General features: G+C 43.1%; 1 protein-coding gene across 1 annotated transcript in view; it reads left to right on the top strand.

The window, feature by feature from the left end:
* Positions 1 to 390: 390 nt before the first annotated feature.
* Positions 391 to 22,804, top strand: part of rdh8a (retinol dehydrogenase 8a) — a 56,183-nt gene continuing 33,769 nt past the window's right edge. Inside the window, exons 1-2 of the mRNA XM_072248162.1 lie at positions 391 to 492; positions 3,772 to 3,888. Of these exons, the coding sequence (XP_072104263.1) occupies positions 456 to 492; positions 3,772 to 3,888 (154 nt within the window). The 5' untranslated portion in view covers positions 391 to 455. The remainder of the gene's footprint in view (positions 493 to 3,771; positions 3,889 to 22,804) is intronic.

Here is a 22,804-nt window from a genome sequence, read left to right as displayed (position 1 = left end):
CACTTTATAGTTCCAGCTGTAAGATCACAGTTCAATTCCCGCCACTTGTCTGTTAGGAGTTTATATGTTCATCCAGTGACTGTGGGTTTCCTCCAGGTGCTCCAGTTTCTTCCCACATCACAAAAAAGTCATGCCGTTAGGGTTAGTGAGCTGCGGGCATGCTATGTTGGCACTTGTGGACTGCCCAGCACAATCCTCACCGATTTGATGTAAACGATGCATTTCACTGCATATTTCGATGTACTTGTGGTAAATAAAACTAATCTTAAACAGATCCAAGGGTTTATCAAAGTGCCACTTGACCAAAATGAAAAGTAATTTAAATTGGTTTATTATTCTCACGTGCCAAGGTTTAATATGAAAAACTTGCCTTGCATACAGTTCATACAGATGAATTCGTTACAACAGTACATCGAGATAGGACAAGAAATCTCAATGTCTCATTGCTCAAAGGGATGACCATCACTCAAGTTAAGAAAGAAACAAATCAAGGTGATTTTGATATTACTCTTCCACAATCTTCCAGATCCTGATTGAAAGGTTAACCTTTTCATTCTGGTGGCATAGTGGTTAGCATAGCATTTTACAGCACCAGCGACTGGGATCCATTTCCTGCCACTGTCTGTAACCCTGTGGGTTTCCTCTCTTTCCTCCCACCTTCCGCTCAGTCTGCTACCCAAAACATCGTGGCGCCGTGATTGGCTATGAAGTTGCCTGGATTTACTAAACAGAATGTGAGCAGATTAGAGGCTGAGTATCTTGCAATAACTCCAGAGGAAGACTTGCCTCTCGTGACACCCGCAGATGAGCTAGCACCTTGTATCACAGTCTTCAGGACAGGACAGGTAAGAATGCCTTTGCTTTGGCAGATAAGCTACAAGCTGACTTGGATACCCAGTTGTCCAAGTATTGTCAGCTGTTGGGAAGGAATCACTTGGGCTGGATATTTGTTTTCATCAGCTAGCATCTGAAAGTTATACATACTACCAGACACAGGGACAGCTTCTGTCCCAGTATGATCAGGTTCAGCTCCCAATTCCAACGGCTTTCTACCATCTGCAGAGAACAAGTGCTGTTCCATACATGCATTGAGGTAGTAAACTGAGAAAATGTTGAATGTAGTGTAGTTACAGAGAATGTGCAGTTCTGGTAAATAAAGTGCAAGGGTGATGCTATGGTAGAATGGGAGTTCAAAAGTTCACCTTTAGTGTATGGGAGTTCAGTAACAGTAGTGTGGAGGTCATCCTTGTATCTCGTAGTATATGTAACTTCATTACAACCAAGCAGTAGTTGTAGGTACGTGAGCAGTTATTGAAATGGGCTTCAGCGTAAATGAAGTCACTGAGGTGGTTTGGTTAAGGGTGACTATGCAAGCTGGTCCAAAGGGAAAGAGGACCAGAAACTAAACCACCCTCCCCAATCACATTCCATTTGTTAGGCACATAGTAACAACTGGCCCTCATTTAGAGGAGAGGAATAGTGTCCTGGTTAGCTTGATAGTTTACTGCCTTGTTTGGAAAGAGGGAATGACAATTAGAAGATCGGAGGAGTGTGTATTGGACCAAGAATTCACTTACAACAAATTGTCAAATGCTTATCTGATATCACACTATGGTGACAGTTGCTGCATCTGTTGGCATAAATCTTAAGATTGCAGTTCAGCCAAGGGGCAGAGGTAAGGAAATCACCAACTACCCAAAGCAATTGGTTCCAAAGACTTGCGCCTTAATCTTGCTGGATTGACAAGAGGTACCAAGAGGTTGTTTGCTGTGGTTGAACAATCCAAGTTGGGTTTTAAACTTCCGACCAGGACTCAGCAGGAGAAACAAAATTAGAGTTGTGAATCATTGGAACTTCAGTTAACCACAATGAGGGGGCAAGAGGTGAATTACCATGGCTGGACAAGGGAAATCAAGTCCTCAGATTGGTTGAGCTGGAGCAGTGGAGAGGACCTCTTCAAGCAAATTAACTCAAATCAAAAGTGAAAAGTGCACGGATGGGCAACTCCATAACACAAACAGCACTGGGATGTGGAATGAACAATCTTACTCCAACATTAGAACACAAGTTGAATCAATGTAAGCACTTTGAATCCATACTCTAAGTGAACAGCAAGGTTCTGAGAGAAAATATTTGTCAGGTTAACAGATGAGATTCCCAGAGGACCAAGAATTACTTTTACTTTTCTCAGAAGATATCCATGGTCTTCAAATTGGTTTTAAATATTAGGAAAGCTAACAATTTCAATTCACACCGTGCCAATACTTCCCACTACAAATTAACATAAGAACGTAATAGGACCAGGAGTAGGCCATCTGGCCTGTCGAGCTTGCTCTGCCATTCAATTAGTTCATGGATGATCTGGCCGTGGACACATCTCCACTCACCTGCTTTCCCCCCATAACCCCTAATTCCCCTACTATGCAAAGAATCTATCCAACCTTGCCTTAAATATATTTACTGAGATAGCCTCCACTGCTTCATTGGGCAGAGAATTCCACAGATTCAACACTCTCTGGGAAAAGCAGTTCCTCCTCATCTCCGTCCTAAGTCTACTCCCTCGAACCTTGAGGCTCTGTCCCTCCATATAGACAAACAACTCAACTACTCTTTACCCTCCAAGCCACTCTCCTATACACAAATGCATTTACTGGCCAATTGTTGCCAACACTGATCCAATTAAACAGTGTGAATCTCCACACATCCCACTCACAGGCAATACCAAGGCTTAACATAGTTTGATCAATACGAATGATGGTGAATTAATTTAGTGTCACCTGACTGAAATAGGTCCCTTTGGGTGGTCACCAGTGGTTGAATAATCTAATTGGTTCTTTAATAAATGCCAATGTTCCCTCAAATTTGTAATGTCCAGTGTGCGCAAAAATCTTGCGCTGTGCAATTTTTTTTGCCCAGTGACAACAATATGTGCGCACTGAATAAAACAGTATGAATAAGCCAATTCTAAAATCTACAGACAAATCATCGCAAACTCCACGTTGTCAACCAGAAAGGGAAATGTGATTGTGTTGAAACAAAATGCCAGCGAAATAGAGGGTGACAGCCCTTCGTGCGCGGTTTAAATTCCTTTGTGCGTTTGTAGCAAAAGATGTGTGCGCGCACACCTTAGATGGAACATTGATCACAGCCTCTCCATGATTCCCGTCTTATTCCCTTTTACAGGGTGCAAACAAACTGCAGCTTGGAAGTAGTCTTTGCATATGTGAATCGGGATAAGTATCGTGTAATAGGGTTAGCAACTGATCTGTATTAGGCTCAACACATGACACTGACACACTCGGTCTGTTCGGCACTTAGGTGAGGAGGAATAACTTGAATAGAACTTGAAGACAAATAGTAGATGAAAGAGATTCTGTGACACTCGTCTGGAGAATGGTACAGGAGTTCCAGAGTCCTTGGGGGAAAAATCTTCACTCAGTACCTCCGGATTAGAATTCCTAGTCTTTACTAATTAACCTTTATGGAAATGTTCTGAACGTTAATCAACTGTTGTGTTTATAACGGTACAACCTTGACTATGCCTCAAAAGTAGTGAGTATGACATTTTTTTTGGGACATTCTGAGGTTGTTAAAAGTTATTTTTAATTTCTGTTTAAGATTAAGCAGCATTAGCCAAAGTTAAGACCGCACAAATCTTAGCCTGGTAGATTACACAATACCCGCATGTTTATTACCAGCTCGCCGTGGCAATGTGACGGATGAGCTTTGTGTGAGTCTGCGAACTCCTCGTTATTCTCTCTCTCCCCGCAGCTGGAGCGACCATGGCAAGCGCTGGGCAAAAGGTTGTGCTGATTACTGGGTGCTCGTCCGGGATCGGTTTAACACTTGCAGTCCAACTTGCAAATGATACCAGGAAACAATTTTATGGTAGGTATTTTGTTAGTTAAAAAAAAACAACTCATTGCACAAATAGTGTAGCTTTATTACTGTTAAATACATCAAGTAAATAGATACTATTCTTTATGTAATTTTAATAGATTCCTTTTGGATTGATAAATGTTTTTCACAGACTGATGTGAGTGCAGAAGTAATTATGGTAAAGGAGGGCAAGAGGCGATTTGATAGAGGTGTACAAGATGATAGGCTTATACTCAGTGTTACAGGAGGTACCTAATCAAGTGGCTACTGAGGATATGTGGTCTTCTGTTGCTGTAGTCCTTTGACTTCAAGGTACAATGTATTGTGCGTTCAGAGATGCTGTTCCACACCTTGTAACCCGTGGTTATTGGAGTTAATGTCGCCTTCCTGTCAGCTTGAGCCTCTGGCCATTCTCCGCTCAATTCTTTCATTAACAAAGCATCTTTGCCCACAGAGCTGCCACTCACTGGATGATTTTTGTTTTTCTCACCATTCTCTCTGTAAATTTGAGAGACCGCTGTGCTTGAAAATTCCAGGAGATCAGCAGTTTCTGAGATGCTCAAACCGCCCTGTCTGACACCAATAATCATTCATTCTGCCGTCAAAGTCACTTGAATTACATTCTGAATCTGAATCAGGTTTATTATCACTGAAATGTATCGTGAAATTTGTTAACAGCAGCAGCAGTTCAATGCAATACAGATAATATAGAAAGAGAAAAAAGTAAGTATATGTGTATATTAAATAGTCAGATTAAAAATAGTGCAAAACACAAATAGTATATACTTTTTAAAAAAAAGTGAGGTAGTGCTCATGGGTTCAATGTCCATTTAGGAATTGGATGGCAGAGAGGAAGATGATGTTCTGGATTTGCTGAGTGTGTGCCCTCAGGCTTCTGTACCTCCTACCTGATGGTAACAGTGAGAAGAGGGCATGTCCTGGGTGGTGGGGGTCCTTAATGATGGACGCCGCCTTTCTGAGGCACCGCTCCTAGAGGATGTCTTCGATACTATGGAGGCTAGAAACCAAGATGGAGCTGAGTAATTTCACAACTTTCTGTAGCTTCTTTCGGTCCTGTGCAGTGGTACCACAATCCCAAACCCCCCACCCCCCCCCCACAACCGGGCAGTGATGCAGCCTGTTAGAATGCTCTGAACAGTACATCTATAGAAGTTTTTGAGTGTTTTAGGTGACAAACCAAATCTCTTCAAACTCCAAATGAAATATAGCTGCTGCCTTGCCTTCCTTACAGCTGCGTCGATATGTTGGGACTGGGTTACACTCTCAGAGATCTTGACACACAGGAACTTGAAACTGGTCACTCGCTCCACTTCTGACCCCTCCGAGGATTGGTTTGTGTTCCCTCGAATTGCCCTTCCTGAAGGGGTTTGCTTCGCTGTTTGCTCTGAACAATAACTGAACCACTTGACCATGTCTGCATGCTTTTATGCATTGAGTTGCTGCCACATAATTAGATATTTGCATTAATGAGCAGGTATATAATTTACCTAATTAGGTGGTCACTGGGTGGAGATTGAGTGGATAGTCAGAGGCTTTTTCCCAGGATGGAAAAAGCTAATACCAGGGGGCATAATTTTAAGATGATTGGAGGAAAGTATAGTGACGGGGTTGGGGGGGAAGGAAATTTTCAGAGGTAAGTTCTTTACACAGAGTGTGGCGGAATGCCCTACCAAGGGTGATGGAGGAGGCAGATGCATGAGGGGCTTTTAAGAAACTCTTGGGCATGTGGGTGCTACAAAGATGGAGAATTATGCAGGAGGGAAGGGTGGATTGATCTTAAGAGTATGTAAAAAGTCAGCACAACATCATGAGTTGAAGGGCCTGTACTATGCTGTTTTGTTTCTATGTTGTAATTGTAAAGTGTTACAAAGATTCTAATGCATCTGAGCAATTGTATAAATTTTCACAGAACAATCATCTGAATAAACCTATAGGGGTATCGCAAGCATTTTCAAATTTGATCTGTTTTTATGATGGCAGTTCAAGTTAGTTGGAAACTGCCTTGGTCATATCTTGTTAATTAGAGACTTGTTGGAATCCCTTGAGTAAATTGTTGATGAAACCCTCCTGGATAATTATTTTACTGTGTAAAATCTCACTACTTTGGCCTTTATTATAGAAATTTATCGAGGTGTTTGAATGAATAGATTTCGTATCAGTACTGCAATTTAAAGTTACGTTTTGTCCTCCCTGAAGCATGTCTGTTATTTTTCAATCACATTTGAAAACTCTTTACAAAGGTACAGGGAGCTAGCTGCCCTCTGTGTCCCTACTCTCATTTACCCTTTACAAAGGTACAGGGAGCTAGCTGCCCTCTGCGTACCTACTCCAGAACACAGCTGTGGTAGAGGTAGTTTTGTGTTCTTGGGAACTCTGGCAGATAAGCTAGTAGCCAGGAAGGAGTGGTCACTGAGAAAGCACCAGGGCTGAAGTGAATGCTGTGGTACCATTCCATTACCGAGACAGTTTGATCTGAAATACAGTACTGTATATAACTATTTAGAACTCTCCTCTGATTTGCTAGGAGTACACAAGTAACCCGGCCAGCAAGATGAGATACAAGTTGATGTCACCTGTAAATAAATACACTTGACAAATGAAATTTCAGCCTCCTTTTGACATTGGATTCTATTACAGAGCAAACTTTACCTGGCAGATTTCGTGCTGTATTCAGTCAGTTATGATTCTATAACTCTTAAGGGGTCTCTAATTCTTTTCCCCTTTTAACATGTGTCTTCAGCTGTTTAGTTCTGTTAATTATTTTTATCTACAATGTACAGCAGACCTTAAGCTTGAAGCCAAAGGCAGCTTATTGTAAGAGGATTGGTCTCTTTATAGAAACACCTGGTGCCTGAACTCTGATTAACAGGCTGGAGCACTGCAGTACCAGCATTAACTCCTTTATGCAGGATTCCTCATGGACCAAGTTGTTGGGAGATAGACAATAGACAATAGGTGCAGAAGTAGGCTATTCGGCCCTTCGAGCCAGCACCACCATACACTGTGATCATGGCTGATCATCCACTATCAGTATCCAGTTCCTGTCCTATCCCCATAACCAGGAGATACCAGGACATTGTCTGTGACTTTGAAACGAACAGTTCTATAAATCAATTGGGCACATCGGATAAACATCAATAGACATAAGAGATTCTGCAGATACTGGAAATCTAAAGCAACACACACAAAATGCTGGAGGAGCTCAGCATCTATGTCAGGGAACGTCAACAAACAATTGACATTTTGGGCTGAGAACTTTCATCAGGACTGGAAAGGAAGGGTGAAGAAGCTGGAATGAGTAGGTGGGAGAGGGGAAGGAGTACAAGCTGGCACGTGATAAGGTGAGTTGCAGTGAGGTGAAACTGGGTGGGTTGAAGTAAGAAACTGGAAGGTGATATACGGAAGAGGTAAAGGGCTGAAGAAGAAGGAATCTGACAGGAGAGGACAATCTACCATGGAAGAAAGAGGAGGAAGGGAACCAGAAGGAAGAGAGAAGGGGTAAGAGGGTAACCAGAATGGAGAATGAAAAAAGAGAGAAGGGGAGGGGGAGAAATCAATGTTCAGATTTATAAATGTTAATCAAGTTGTCAATGTTGGTTTATTAATGATGAATGTTATGATTCCTAAATCATAAATAAAATCTGAAGATATTTTACATTTATTAAATCATCCTTCCTCTCCTACCTCCTTGTATTATGCATTGTCCTGCTATGTTTTGGGATTGATCTTCCCGTTACAATCACTTCTGTTCTTATTCCAGTGTGTTTTGGAACTAGGAAGCCATCACAAAACAGGGAAACAGGGTTGCTAAATATCTTGCTTCTGGGTTCAAAAGGTTAACTTTGGCCCAAGTGTAACCTGGGTTGCAATGGCAGTGGTGGAGGAGCATTATGGCTGCAAATGGTGACTAAAAGCTGATGAACTCCAAACTGATTCCACTCCCTACTGACTCACTTTCATGGAGTCAACTACTCAAGTTCTCGGTACTATTTTTTTTTTGACACCATTTGGTTTCATTTGCACATTGGTTGTTTGTCAGTCTTTGTTTATAAGGCCTTATGATGTAGGCATAGAGTGATGCCATTTGGCCCATCTGGTATTCTGCTCTGGTATTCCATCATTGCTTGTTTATAGTCCTACCAATATACAAGTTGCCACCCACTCCCCACCTCTTCTTGCAGACTTCATGTTCAGGAAGACATCTTTAGGTTTAGCAGATATTTAGGTTTCCCTATAAGATGTAGGTCAATAATACAAAGAAATTTATTAAACTTTTGCAACCTTATATTTCCCATTAGTTTACAATGTAATTGCTTGAAGTTTAGAAAACTATGAAAAGCATGAAATTTAAGACATAATCAAGTAGTACTTTGAAATGTAGACATTAAGTTGTGCCAGATCCCTCTTATTTAACATATATTTTCCCATAATTTCCATTGTATTTCTTTGTTTTGCTGTAAATGTCTGCAAGAAAAGAAAATGGTAACATGTACTTTGATAATTTACTTTGACTTTGACCATCCACTCCCATGGCCTCTAATGTTTATCAGAAGCCTACAGTTGGGTGCAAAAATGCTCCACGATCTTGCATTGTAAAATATCCGGGTAGGTAGTCCATTAGATTCAGTATTTGCCAATCTTAGAAAACATACTGGAGTCATACAATCATACATTATGGGAAAAAGCTCTTCAATTCAATGAGTCAATTCCCTTACCAACCCGGGATGTGGGAGGAACCCAGAGGAAACCCACGCAGTCACAGGGAGAACATACAGACTCCAAACAGGGAGCAGACTGGCTTCGAACCCAGGTCACTGATCATGAGGCGACAGCAGCAGGCCCTTTGCCCAGTTTTAACCATGATCTGTGGTTCTTAAATTGGAGGTTCTGAATTATAGCTCAAGAATACTCTGATAATCTGCTGCTTGACTCTTTGGAATTCCTGGTGCTTAGACCAGTTGGCTCTCCACATCATGTTTGCCCTCCTCCCTTTCTACTCGGGTCATAGAATCATACAACACGGAAACAGCCCTTCAGACCTACTGATCCATGTCGACCCAGATTCCTCTCTAAGCTAGTCCTTTTTGTCCGTGTTTGGCTTGTGTCCCTCTGAACTGTTGTGTTTGATATTGAAGGAGAGTGCCGGAAGACACCCAGAAGTCAGCCTTGCAGGATCTTCGACTGAACCTTATTGATAATTCTGCTTGTACAATATGTGAGCTCCTCCCGTGTAGGAGTGACTAACTGTGGACGTAGGCATAACCTATTAAGACCATAAGATATAGGAGCAGAAGTAGGTCATTTGGCTCATCAGGTCTGCTCCACTATTTCATCATGGCTGATCCACTTTTCCTCTCAGTCCCAGTCTCCTGCCTTCTCCCCATATCCCTTCATGCCCTGACCAACCAACAATCTTATCAACTTTGCCCTGAAATATATGTAAAGACTTGGCCTCTACAGCCACCTATGGCAAAGAATTTCACAGATTCACCACTCTGTAGATAAAAAAAGTTGCTCCTCATCTCTATCCAAAAAGGGCGCCTCTCTATTCTGAAGCTGTCCTCTGGTCCTAGACTCTACCACCATAGGAAACATCCTCTCTACATCCACTCTGTCAAGTCTTTTTAACACTCAATAGGTTTCAATTAGGTCACCCCTCATTCTTCTGAACTTTGGTGAATACAAGCCCAGAGCCACAAAATGCACTTCATATGACAAGCTGTTCAATCCTGGAATGATTTTTGTCAACCTCCTTTGAAACCTTTCCAGTGTCACATCCTTTAAGATCAGGAGCCCAAAACTGCTCACAGTACTCCAAGTGAGGCTTTATAAAGTTTCAACATTGCATCCTTGCTTTTATATTCTAGTCCTCTTGAAATGAATGCTAACACTGACTCAACCTGCAAATGATCCTTCAAAGAATCCTGCATACGGACTCCCAAATCTCTTTGCTCCTCAGATTTTGAATATTCTCTCCATTTAGAAAATTGTCTACCCTTTTATTTCTTCTACGAAAGTGCATGACCATACACTTCCTGACACTGTATTCCATCTGCCACTTTGCCCGTTCTCCTAATCTAAGTTGGTCTGTAGCCTCTCTACTTCCTCAAAACTACCTGTCCCTCCACCTATCTTTGTATCATCTGCAAACTTTGCAACAAAGCCATTAATTCCATTATCCAAGTCACTGACATACAATGTGAAAAGAAGCAGTCCTAATATCGATCCGTGTGGAGCACCTCTAGTCATCGGTAGCCAACCAGAAAAGGCTCCCTTTATTCCCACTCTTTGCCTCCTGTCAATCAGCCACTGCTTTATCCACGGGCTCTTAACTTGTTAATCAGTCTCATGTGTGGCACCTTGTTAAAGGCCTTCTGAAAATCCAAGTGCACAACAACTCATTCTCCTTTCCCTATTCTGCTTGTTATTTCTTCAAAGAATTCCAACAGTTTTGTAAGGCAAGATTTTCCCTCAAGGTAACTATGCTAACTACAGCCTATTTTATCATGTGCCTCCAAGTACCCCAAAACCACATCCTTAACAATTGACTCCAACACCTTCCCAACCACTAAGGTCAGACTAACTGGTCTATAATTTCCTTTCTTCTGCCACTCTCCTTCTTGAAGAGTGGAGTGACATTTGCAATTTTCCAGTCTTCCAGACCATTCCAGAATCTAGTGATTCTTGAAAGATCATTACTAATGCCACTGCAATCTCTTCAGCCACCTTTGTCAGAATCCTGGGCTGTACATTATCTGGGTCCAGGTGACTTACAGTATCTACCTTTAGACCTTTCATTTTCCCAAGATCCTTCTCCCGAGTATGGCAACTTCACACACTTCATGACCCCTGACACTCTGGAACTTCCACCATACTGCTAGTGTCTTCCACAGCGAAGACTGATGCAAAATACTTAGTTCATCCACCATTTCCTTGTCCCCCATTACTCTCTCTCGCACTATTTTCCAGCAGTCCAATATCCACTCTCACCTCTCTTTCATACTTTATATGAAACTTCTGCTATCCTCTTTGAAATTATTGGCCAACTTACTATTGTATTCCATCTTTTCCTTCTTAATGACTTATTTTAGTTGCCTTCTGTTGGTTTTTAGAAGCTTCCCAATCCCCTAACTTCTCAATATTTCTGTATAACTGCTGCTGAAGATGTAGGGGACAGCTTAGACACCTCAATATTCCAGGAGTAGTAATCCACAGTGAGAAGATACTTGTCTCTTTTCAGCTCAAATGTCTGTGCCTGCAATTTGCCATGGAAAGTCTGGGAGTTCTGTAGGATAGAGGTTCAGCATGATTTTTGTGTAGCTTTCCAAAGGCTTCACATTACTTTGCATTATCTCCCAGCTGCGCGCTCAGACCAAGCCACCACACGGATTGCCTTGCTTTTAGGTCATGTTTTTCGATGCCTTGCTGTCCTTGGTGGATTTGACTGCCCATTAACGGCAAAGCATCAAGAATTGTGAGTGTGCCTCTTTCGAGCCAGTAAGGTCCGAATTTGTGAGCTCCTTTTGGAACAGCTGGCCATCCATGCCTGCAGTATGGCATGACCTTGCTGCTTATTTGGTCACTTCTCAATTCCAAGTGTGAACTTCCTCCAGTTTGCTCTGTGATGCAGGAAAGCTTTCATGTACCTGAGATAAGCAGATGTTGGTATCTTTAAAGAGGGCAGTGTCGGCTCCCATCCGCTTACGTTTGCATGATGTGCTGCTGTTGGGAAAGATTTGCTGGGGACATATTCAATGTAGTAACAGTATTGCATAAGCCTCATTCTGAATCTTTGCAGACGTGGAGGTAAATTATCCAAGTGTTTTGAGCTGAGGAGGCTGACGAGTGGCTTGTAATCTGCTTCAAGTAGGAATTTAGTGCCTATCAAGACGCAGCGGAAGTGTTCACAATCCCACACAAGTGCCAGCATCTCCTTTTTGATTTGGGCATAACGCTGTTCTGTAGGAGTCAGTGCTCTTGACGCATACGCCACTGGATTCCATACACCACTGTAGTTCTGCATGAGCACTGCCCCTTGGCCAAAGGAAGAGACATCTGCTGAGGCCTTAGTTGGTTTCTTCAGATCAAAGAACACCAATGATGGCGGTGAGATAAGCTCTGCATTAAGTGATGAGAATGAATTCTCCTGTGGTGTGTCACAGGTCCAAACATGCCTCTGGGAGAGGAGGTTACATAGTGGCTTTCTTTTCTCTGCAAAATCTGAAATAAACTTTCCCAACTGGATACCATGCCAAGGAGACTGCAGACCTCTGATACATTTGCTGGTTGTTTCATGTTCCGAACCCCTGGCAGTTTGCCTGAATCTGAGTGCACTCCTTCAAAGGACAGTTGATGGCATAAGAGCTTCACCTCCATCTATGAAAAGTCGCATTTCTTTTCGTTCAGGTTGATTCCAGCCTGTTTCACCTTCTCCAAGGCAGCTCCCATTCTTTTGTCACGTTCCTCACTTGAACCTCCAAAGATGAGCATATTGTCCATGTGGCAGACTACTCCTTCCAGTCCCTCCAAAATTTGGTTTATCCTCATCTACAAGTGCTCAGGGGCCAATGAGGTGCCAGAAGAGAGTCTCTTGAAGGCATAGTGTCCATGTGGTGTGATAAAGTTTGTGAGCTTCTGTGAATCAGGAGCTAAATGGATCTGCCAGAGCCCTGAGTTTGTATCTAGTTTGGTGAAGAACTTTGCTCCACGAAGCATACCCAATATGTGCTCAACAGAGGGAAGAATAAACTTCTCCCAATTCACTGCATTATTCGGTTTTGTTAATTCAACACAGACCCTCACTACGCTATCTGGCTTCGGAACAGGAACAATGCTTGTACACCAGTCGGTAGGTGATTTCACTCTAGTTATGATGTGAATTGTCTCTGTTCTTTAACGTTCAGCTTTGGCTTTGTTCATCAATGGGACTGGTATATGCCTCAGTATGGTCAGAGAGTAGGGCATTACTCCTGACATCAGCTGGATGAGGTACTCTTCCTTCAGTACCCCCAGGCCTCTGAACAACTCCGGCTACTTCTGCCAGTGAACATTGCTCAGGGAATCCAATCTTGCAATGAGGTTCAGCTTCTCAATGGCATGTTGTCCCAGTGGTGGTGAGAAGTGTGTTTGAACAACATAAACATCTTCTTCTAACTGTTTCTCATTTTTATGGATGGAAGTTGCAAACATTCCTTTCACACTGAGCTTACGTTTCCCTGGCCCCATGAGCACTTTCTTTGTTGGGTTAGTGCAATGTCTGTTTTCTTCACCAGTTTTGTGAACAGACATCTGCCCCAGTGTTTACTTTGAATGTCACTGCCTCATTTTGCAACTGAAGCTTAGTATACTAGCCTTGTTATTTGAATCTAGAACTCCAAGGAAAGCTTTCTCCTTGTCTGAATCATGGTCTTCTTTGACCTCCTGAAGAACTGTTTTTGAGTGTCACTGGCTTTTATAATGGCCAACTCTGCTGTGCTGGTGGAATCTCACTTGTTTTGTTGGACAGAGCTCTTTGATGTAGAATGGAGACGTGCAGCATCTCCCTGCTCTCTGTTTCACTTGTCAACTTTGTTTGAGTTTAGCTCTACTGTCACCTCTTTCTATAGACTTTCTAACTGCATCTTGTCTGTGCCCTTCTTTTTGTATAGCTTCTAGCTTTACCTCAGTATCATTTTTGGTATCTGAGTACTACCTATTGCTGATGAATATTCTCACTCTGCCTGACCATTGTAGTAATAGTGTTCTCTAATGTGAGGTTTGCCTGCAACAGAAGTCTCTCTGACAATTTGGTGTCTAGTAGTCTGACAACAATCCTGTCTCTAATTAGCTCATCTCTCAGATTTCCATGTGCACAGTTGTCTGAGAGGATATACAATGCTGTGATGAAGTTATTTACTCTTTCATCTGTCTCCTGTTTTCAGGAGTTGAACTTTGCCCTCACATATATCACATCTTGCTTTCCTGTGAAATATTCTTTGAATTTGTTCTGCACTGCTTTGTACTTTTTTTCTGAGCATCAGTCAGTCGTAAGCCATCGCTATGTCATCTGCTTTGTCACCCATGTAGTATAACAGTCTGCTTACTTGATGCTTTTCTGAAGCCTGTGAGATGGCTTCCAACCCTAGATGTCTCAAAGCATCTGAGCCATCTCTCAAAGTCCCCTGGTTTAGAGAAATTAAATGTCTTGGGGGGGGGCTTTATTAAGTAAGTAGATGTAGGTACTGAAGGTATTTGCTCCATTTCCCTGTTTGTTTGCTTATTATTTTATTTATTTGGACTACGAAGGTCACCTTTTCTCTCCCTGGGAGTTTGACTGTCTTCTCTGCTGTGTTTGTGTCTCTGTGCCTCTGTGCACTTCCCCACTTCCATGGTGCATACAATTTAGCATACTAGCATAGACAGATATTTTTCATAGATATATGCGAGCAGAAATTTTTCATAGAAATATGCAAACAAAAACTGTCTTACTGTAAACTTTCTTGTTGGGCATCTCACTTGGTCCGTAGCATGAATTCATAAATGATCCGATACTTCTAACACCATGTTGTGTTTGATATTGCGGAAGAGTACAAAGAGCCAACGAATGTCAGCCTTGCAGGATCTTCAACTGAAGTTTATTAATGACTCTGCCTGTACAGTATGTGAGCTCTGCCTGTATGGGAGTTTATTAACCGCTCTGCTTGTACAGTATGTGAACTCCACTCGTATGGGAGTTTATTAATGACTCTGCTTGTACAGTATGTGAACTCCACCCGTATGGGAGTTTATTAATGACTCTGCCTGTACAGTATGTGAACTCTGCCTGTATGGGAGTTTATTAATGACTCTGCTTGTACAGTATGTGAACTCTGCCTGTATGGGAGTTTATTAATGACTCTGCCTGTACAGTATGTGAACTCTGCCTGTATGGGAGTTTATTAATGACTCTGCCTTACAGTATGTGAACTCTGCCTGTATGGGAGTTTATTAATGACTCTGCCTGTACAGTATGTGAACTCTGCCTGTATGGGAGTTTATTAATGACTCTGCCTGTACAGTGTGTGAACTCTGCCTGTATGGGAGTTTATTAATGACTCTGCCTGTACAGTGTGTGAACTCTGCCTGTATGGGAGTTTATTAATGACTCTGCCTGTACAGTGTGTGAACTCTGCCTGTATGGGAGTTTATTAATGACTCTGCCTGTACAGTGTGTGAACTCTGCCCATATGGGAGTTTATTAATGACTCTGCCTGTACAGTGTGTGAACTCTGCCTGTATGGGAGTTTATTAATGACTCTGCCTTACAGTATGTGAACTCTGCCTGTATGGGAGTTTATTAATGACTCTGCCTGTACAGTATGTGAACTCTGCCCGTATGGGAGTTTATTAATGACTCTGCCTGTACAGTGTGTGAACTCTGCCCATATGGAAGTTTATTAATGACTCTGCCTGTACAGTATGTGAACTCTGCCTGTATGGGAGTTGCTAACTCCCATATTAACCTATTAACTACCACAGCGTGAACTTTTCCTTTCCATAAACCTGCCCCAATGACTTTATTAAGTATTTGAGGTTATCTTTACTAGGTTTGGAAGGATTATGCACACAAATGACTTCATGATGAAAATGGATACCTTTTTTTATTTTTGTATATTTTTGGATGCCATGTGATTGACTTGGACATTACTTTGAACATTTCCTCTTATGTAGCTAGGTGTACCTGTTTGTAAGTTGATATACAGTACTGTGGGTTCAGATATCACCATAGAATTATGCCCCCTGCCAAGCTGTTCCGTTATTGCTGCGACACTGACATCTGCCTGATTTTTTGGAAAACTGACCAGGTATTATTACAGAAAAAAATAATCTTGCACATACAGTACTGTGTAAAGTCTCAAGCACATGTAAAAAAAATCTGTAAAGCGAGATGCCTTCAAAAATGAAATGAAAACCTTCTAAATATCAAAAAAATTACTATAAAGAACAGTAAACTTAAAAAAAACTAAACTCAATACTTGGTGTGACCACCATTTGCCTTTAAAACTGCATCAGTTCTCTTAGATACACTGTCATGTAGTTTTCTAAGAAAATTGGTTGGTAGGCTGTTCCAAGCATCTTGGAGAACTTGCCACAGTTCTGCAGACTTTAGGCTGTTTTGCTTGCTTCTGTCTCTTCAGGTAATCTCAGACAGCATCAATGACGTTGAGATCAGGGCTCTGTGGAGGCCATACCATTTTTGGAGAACTGCTAGTTCTTTTTGCTGAAGGTAACTCTTTAAGACCTTGGCCATGTGTTTGGGTCATTGTCCTGCTGCGGAATGATGTTGGGACTGATCAGGTGCCTCCCTGATGGATGAGAATCTGCTTATATTTCTCAGCATTGAGAATTGCGTCAATTCTCATGACACTACCCACTCCTTTTGCAGAAATGCAGCCTCAAACCTGAAGAGAATCTCAGGTGTTTCACTGCTGGCTGCAGACACTAATCCACGTAGCACTCTCCAGCTCTTCTACAGACAAACAGCCTCCTGTTTGAGCCAAAAATTTCAACTTTTGAGTAGTCAGTCCAGGGCACTTGCTGTTCTTGTTCAGCACCCCAGTCTTTGTGTTTTCGTGTGTAGGTGGGTCTCTTGACTTCGTTTTCACTTTGGTAGGATCTCTTCCATGAACACTGTTTCTGATAAGACTTTGACCTGTAGAAGGGTGTATTGGGTTCCAGTGGTTTCTGTGAGTTCAGAGCTGATCACGGTTTTGGACTTCTCCCAGTTTAGAAGGGGTGTGACTTTGTATCTCTCAGCTGCTGCACTCGGTTTCTGTGGCCGGCCACTCTATTTCTGGTTCTCAGCCTTTGCCCGTTTCTTTGTGCTTCTTCAGAGCTTTGGCAGCATAGCTTGAAAGTCCTGTCTGCTGTGAAATTTCTGCTTGGGAGACCTTGCTGATGCAGGATGACCACCTTGAGTCTTGTTGCTATGCTCAGTCTCACCATGGTGTAAGAATTGATGATTTGAAGGTTAAACTCTCACAGCTGCCACACCCTCACCTTTTTGTTTGGTTGTACTTGGCCCAGTTTGATTCCTCCTACACCCGGTTCTGTTTCAGTTGATCAGTTTCAACACGCTGGAGGAACTCAGCAGGTCGGGCAGCATCCGTGGAAAAGATTGGTGGACGTTTCAGGCCGGAAACCTTCGTCAGGACTGTAGGGGGAAGGGGCAGGAGACCCCAGCATCTGCAGAGTATTTTGTGTTTACAGTTAATCAGTTTAGTTCATTCAAAGTTCAAAGTATATCTTATTATCAAAATACATATATGATACCACATACAACCATGACATTCTTTTTCCTACAGGAATACTCAGCAAATCTATAGAATAGTAACTACAACAAGATCATTGAAAGATCTAGTAGAGCATAGAAGACAACAAACTGTGCAAATGCAAATATAAATAAACAGCAATAAATAATGTGAGCATGGAAAGAGGAGGAGGAGGAGAAGATGGCGGCGCGAAGGCGGCGCGTGTGGCCACTTCTGTGGTGATGTCTGTTATCTGTCAAGTAGGAGACCGTGTGCAATTCTGATTTGGTGGAGACAGACGTGGAGTACGGAGGAACATCTGGAAAACCTCTGGAATGCCCGCTTTGCTGCCGCTGCTCCTGTGTGGTAACTGGAACCTCCAGAGCAGAAGGCCTCGAAATCCTCGGCTTTGCGTGTTTCAGCGGCCGGGGAGAGGGCAAAGGCACTCGGCAGAGGATGGCGCTCGGGAGGCTGTATCGGAGGGGCTGGTCGGAGGCTCGAAGTTTTCGGACGGATGGACTCAGTGTCGGCTGTGGTCGGCTGCTTCCAAGGCATCGGCAAGTTGACGGTGCCTGGAGGTTTATGGCAGGGAGTTTCTCCCTTTTGCCACCTGCTATCGGGGACTCGGGAGTCGATCGACTCGGGGACTTTTGAGACTTTATTTACCGTGCCCATGGTCTGTTCTTTATCAAATTATGGTATTGCTTTGCACTGCTGTAACTATATGTTATAATTATGTGGTTCTGTCAGTGTTAGTCTTTGGTCTGTCCTGTTTTCTGTGATATCACTCCGGAGAAACATTGTATCATTTCGTAATGCATGTATGCATTTCTAAATGACAATAAAAGAGGACTGAGTGTTCTCATAATCTAATCTAAACTAAATAACAAGATAATAATCCTTAAAGTGAGATCACTGGTTGTGTGAACATCTCAGTAGTTATCCTGTTTTGTTCAAGAGCCTGGTGGTTGAGGGGTGATAACTGTTCTTGAACCTGGTGGTGCGAGTCCTGAGGCTCTTGTACCATCTTCCTGATGGCAGCAGTGAGAAAAGAGCATGGCCTGTGTGGTGTGGATCTTTGATCCCGGATGCTGCTTTCCTACAACAGTGTTTCATGTAGATCTGCTCAATGGTTGGGAGGGCTTTACCTGTGATGTACAGGTTCGAATCCACTACCTTTTGTAGATTTTCCATTCAAGGGCATTGGTATTCCCACACCAGGCCTTGATGCAGCCAGTCAATACTCTCCACTGTCCCTCTATAGAAGTTTGTCAAAGTTTTTGATGTCATGCTGTATCTCTGCAGACTCCTAAGGAAGCAGAGGCTCGTGCTTTCTTTGCCATTACATTTATATGATGGATCCAGGACAGGCCCTCTGATATAGTAGCACTCAGGAATTTAAAGCTACTGCCCCTCTCCACCTCTGATCCTCTAATGAGGACTGGCTCATGGACCTCTGATTTCCTCCTCCTGAGGTCTACAATCAGTTCCTTGGTCTTGCTGACATCAAGTGAGATGTTGTTGTTTTGACACCACTCAGCCAAGTTTTCAATCTTCCTTCTGTATGCTGATTCCTCACCTCCTTTGATACAGCCAACAACAGTGGTGTTATCAGCAAACTCGAATATAGTGTTGGAGCTGTGCTTAGCACACAGTCATAGGTGTAAAGCCAGCAGAGCAGGCTTCAATCATACCGGTGCCTAAGAAGAGCCTGGTGCACCAGTGCTGGTGGAGATTGTGGAGGAGATATTTTTTGCCAATCCAAAATAACTGGGCAAGTGAGGAACTCCAGGATCCAGTTATACAAGGAGGTTTTGAAGTCTTGGAGTCCAGATCTTGGAACTTACTGATTAGTTTTGAGGAGTTCTGAGCTGTAATTGATAAAGCATCCTGATGTATGCATCTTTGCTGTCCAGATGTTCCAGGGTGTGTAAAAGACCAGCTGGTGGCGCAGTGTGATCAGCGCCAGACCCCGGAGCAAAGGTTCCCGAGTTCAAATCCCGGTCGGGCCACCCCCTAGCACGCTTTCCATCTGTGCCGGGTTGAGTGTCGAGCTGGCCACTCAGCCTTGTAAAAAATACAATGGTCGAGTCAGGAACGTTCATAACATGACCCGGTTAATCCTGACACCATGTGCCAGACAAGAATGGCTGAATGTCTGGTACGACACACTTTAAAAAAAAGGGTGAGTAAAGGGCCAGTGAGATGACATCTGCTGCGGACCTGTTGGCAAATTGGTGCAGATCCACATCATCACGCGGACAGGAGCTGCTGTGTTTCATCACTAGCCTCCCAAAACACTGCATGGCTGTGGATGCAAGTGCAGCTGGGCGATGGTCACTGAGGCAGGTTTCCACGCTCTTCTTGAGCACTGGTATGATTGAAGCCTGCTTGAAGCGGTTGGGAACCACACACTGCCAAAGAGGGGTTGAAGATATCCACGAATACATCAGCCACTTGGTCAGCACAGGTCTTCAGTACATGGACAGGTACCCTGTCCAGACTAGATGCTTTCCTTGGGTTCACCCTTTTGAAGGCAGCCTGCACGTCATCTTCAGATACTAAGACCCAAAGGATTGTCAAGAAATGCAGAGGTGTGCGCTGGTTTCTCCATGTTCTGACAGTCAAAGTGAGCATAGAAGGCATCGGGTTCATCTGGAAGCGAAGCTTTGCTGTCTCCCATGTCACTTGATTTAACTTCATAGGAGGTTATGACATTCATAGAAACATAGAAAACCTACAGCACAATACAGGACCTTCGGTCCACAAGGCTGGGCTGAACATGTCCCTACCTTAGAAATTACCTCGGGTTACCCATAGCCCTCTATTTTTCTAAGCTCCATGTACCTTTCCAGGAGTCTCTTAAAAGACCCTATCGTATCCGCCTCCACCACCATCGCGGCAGCCCATTCCACCCACTCACCACTCTCTGCATAAAAAACTTACCCCTGACATCTCCTCTGTACCTACTCCCAAGCAGCTTAAAACTGTGCCCTCTTGTGCTAGCCATTTCAGCCCTGGGAAAAAGCCTCTGACTAGCCACATGATCAATGTCTCTCATCATATTACACACCTGTATCAGGTCATCTCTCATCCTCTGTCGCTCCAAGGAGAAAAGGCCGAGTTCACTCAACCTATTCTCAAAAGGCATGCTCCCCAATCCAGGCAACATCCTTGTAAATCTCCTTTGCACCCTTTCTATGGTTTCCACATCCTTTCTGTAGTGAGGCGACCAGAACTGAGCACAGTACTCCAAGTGGGGTCTGACCAGGGCCCTATATAGCTGCAACATTACCTCTCAGCTCCTAAACTCAATCCCACAATTGATGAAGGCCAATGTACCGTATGCTTTCTTAACCAAAGAGTCAACCTGCACAGCAGCTTTGAGTGTCCTATGGACTCGGACCCCAAGATCCCTCCAGACTTGAATGCCCCTGACCTGGCCCTCAGCAAATTTTGGATATCAAGGTTCATCCAGGGCTTCTGATTGGGGAAAACTCTGAACAATTTCATGGGGAAGCAGTCACCTGCAGCGGTTTTAATAAAGTCTCTTACAATCCTGGTGAAGTCATTCAGATCCTCAGACGAGTGCTTGAACACCCCCAGTCCACTGACTTAAGGCAATCCTGTAACTGTTCCTCAGCCTCCTGCAACCACCTCTTAGTTGTTTTGATCTCTTCAACCTTGCTCTTCAGGCCCTGTCTGTATCCAGGCAGTAGGAGGACAGACCAGTGGTCCCAGTTGACAAAATGCGGTCTCAGGAAGGACCGATAGGCATTCCTTATCGTAGTGTACCAATGGTCTAGTGTGCTGGGACCTCTGGTGCTACAGGTTAGATGCTGGTGATAACTGGGCAGGGTTTTCTTCAAGCAAGCCTGGTTGAAGACACTGACTACAATTTGAAATGTGTTGTGGTGGGTTGTTTCTTGTCTACAGATGATACCGTGCAGTGTCACAAGTACTTTCTTAATGCTGGCCACTGGTGGTATGTAAACTGCAGTCAGGATCACAGATGAGAACTCCTGAGGCAAATAGAATAGTCTGCATTTGATCAATAGGTGTTCCAAGTCAGGGGAACATGAGTTCGACACAACTGCCATGTTGGCCACCCTTTTCCTTACCTGAGTTCACAGTCCGATCCATCCTGAAAATTGTAAATCCTTCCCATCTGACCGCTGCATCTGGCATGTCCACAGATAGCCAACTCTCGGTACAGCAGACAACTGAGATCTGCCTCTGATGCAGCAGCCTTGCCCTGAGATCGTCAGTTTTATTTGTTAGTGACTGCACATTCGCCTACAAGATGCTAGGCAGAGGAGGCCTCATCCCTCTGTGGTACAGCCAGACTTGGATCCCCGTTCTCCTGCCAGGCTTCCAGCCGTGGCGATGACCCTTCAGGGCACTGCGCTTAATTGCTCATTCAACTCATTATGTCATTAACCATTAGCACCTGCTTGCAATCATTGTTTAATCATGTACTGGGCAATCTACCTACAAAGGAATCAAGATTTTATTTGAAAAGTGGTCATAATTAATACGAAGTTCAGAAATATCCGTGTAGCATTTACTTTTTGGAAATTGAATTTATGGAAATCTAAAATTTGCTCTTTTCTACTAATACACTAATGAAGAAAACAAAATTAATATTAAAGCAAAATTTATATTTAAAAAATCTAGTGTTTTGCACAGTACTGTATGGATAAAAGGATTGAGCCAGGCTAGTTGTCAGCTTTCATCCTTAACAGGTATCAACTGTTCATCTTGAGTAAATTAAATATTGGTTAAGCACTTGTAATACATGACCCATAATTTTGACACACAATGATCAGAATTGTTGAAGGTTCAGTTTGGCTTTTGTATACAACTTCAGTGGACTAAGATGTAATTTTGCAAACTTTAAGCAGTACAATATGTCCTTGTATAAAATATCCACTTAGGATTGACGGCAATTGACGTAAATATTACTATATACAGTGTCGGGAAGTATAGTCATACACTTTGCTAGGAGGAATAAATACATTGAATATTTTCTAAATGGGGAGAAAATTCAAAACTCCAAGGTGAAAAGGGACTTGGGAGTCTTTATGCAGGATTCCCTAAAGGTTAATTTGCAGGTTGAATTGGTGGTGAGGGAGACAAATGCAATGATAGCATTCATTTCAAGAGGACTAGAATATAAAAGCAAGGACGTAACGCTGAGGCTGTAAAAGGCATTGGTGAGGTCTCACTTGGTGTATTGTGAGCAGTTTTGGGCCCCTTATTTAAGAAAAGATCTGCTGACATTGGATAGGGTACAGAGGAGGATCACGAGAATGATTCCAGGAATGATAGGGTTATCATGACCAGTGATTAAAGGCTCTGAGCTTGTACTGGCTGGAAGAATAGGTGTTTGTTGGAGGGCGGGGGGCAGTGGATCTCATTGAAACTTATGGTATGTTGAAAGGCCTAAACTGAGTGGATGTGAAGAGGATGTTTCCTTTGGTGGGACCAGAGGGCACAGCCGCAAAATGGAGGGACATCCATTTAGAACAGAGATGAGGAATTTCTTTAGCCAGAGGGTGGTGAATCTGTAGAATTTGTTGCTACAGGCAGCCATGGAGACTGGGTCACTGGGTGCATTGAAGATGGAGGTTGAT

Source organism: Mobula birostris, chromosome 32 (assembly GCF_030028105.1).
Source record: "Mobula birostris isolate sMobBir1 chromosome 32, sMobBir1.hap1, whole genome shotgun sequence".
Classification (NCBI taxonomy): Eukaryota; Metazoa; Chordata; class Chondrichthyes; order Myliobatiformes; family Myliobatidae; genus Mobula; species Mobula birostris.
Note: the sequence above shows the minus strand (reverse complement) of the source record. Positions and strands in the feature narration are given on the sequence as shown.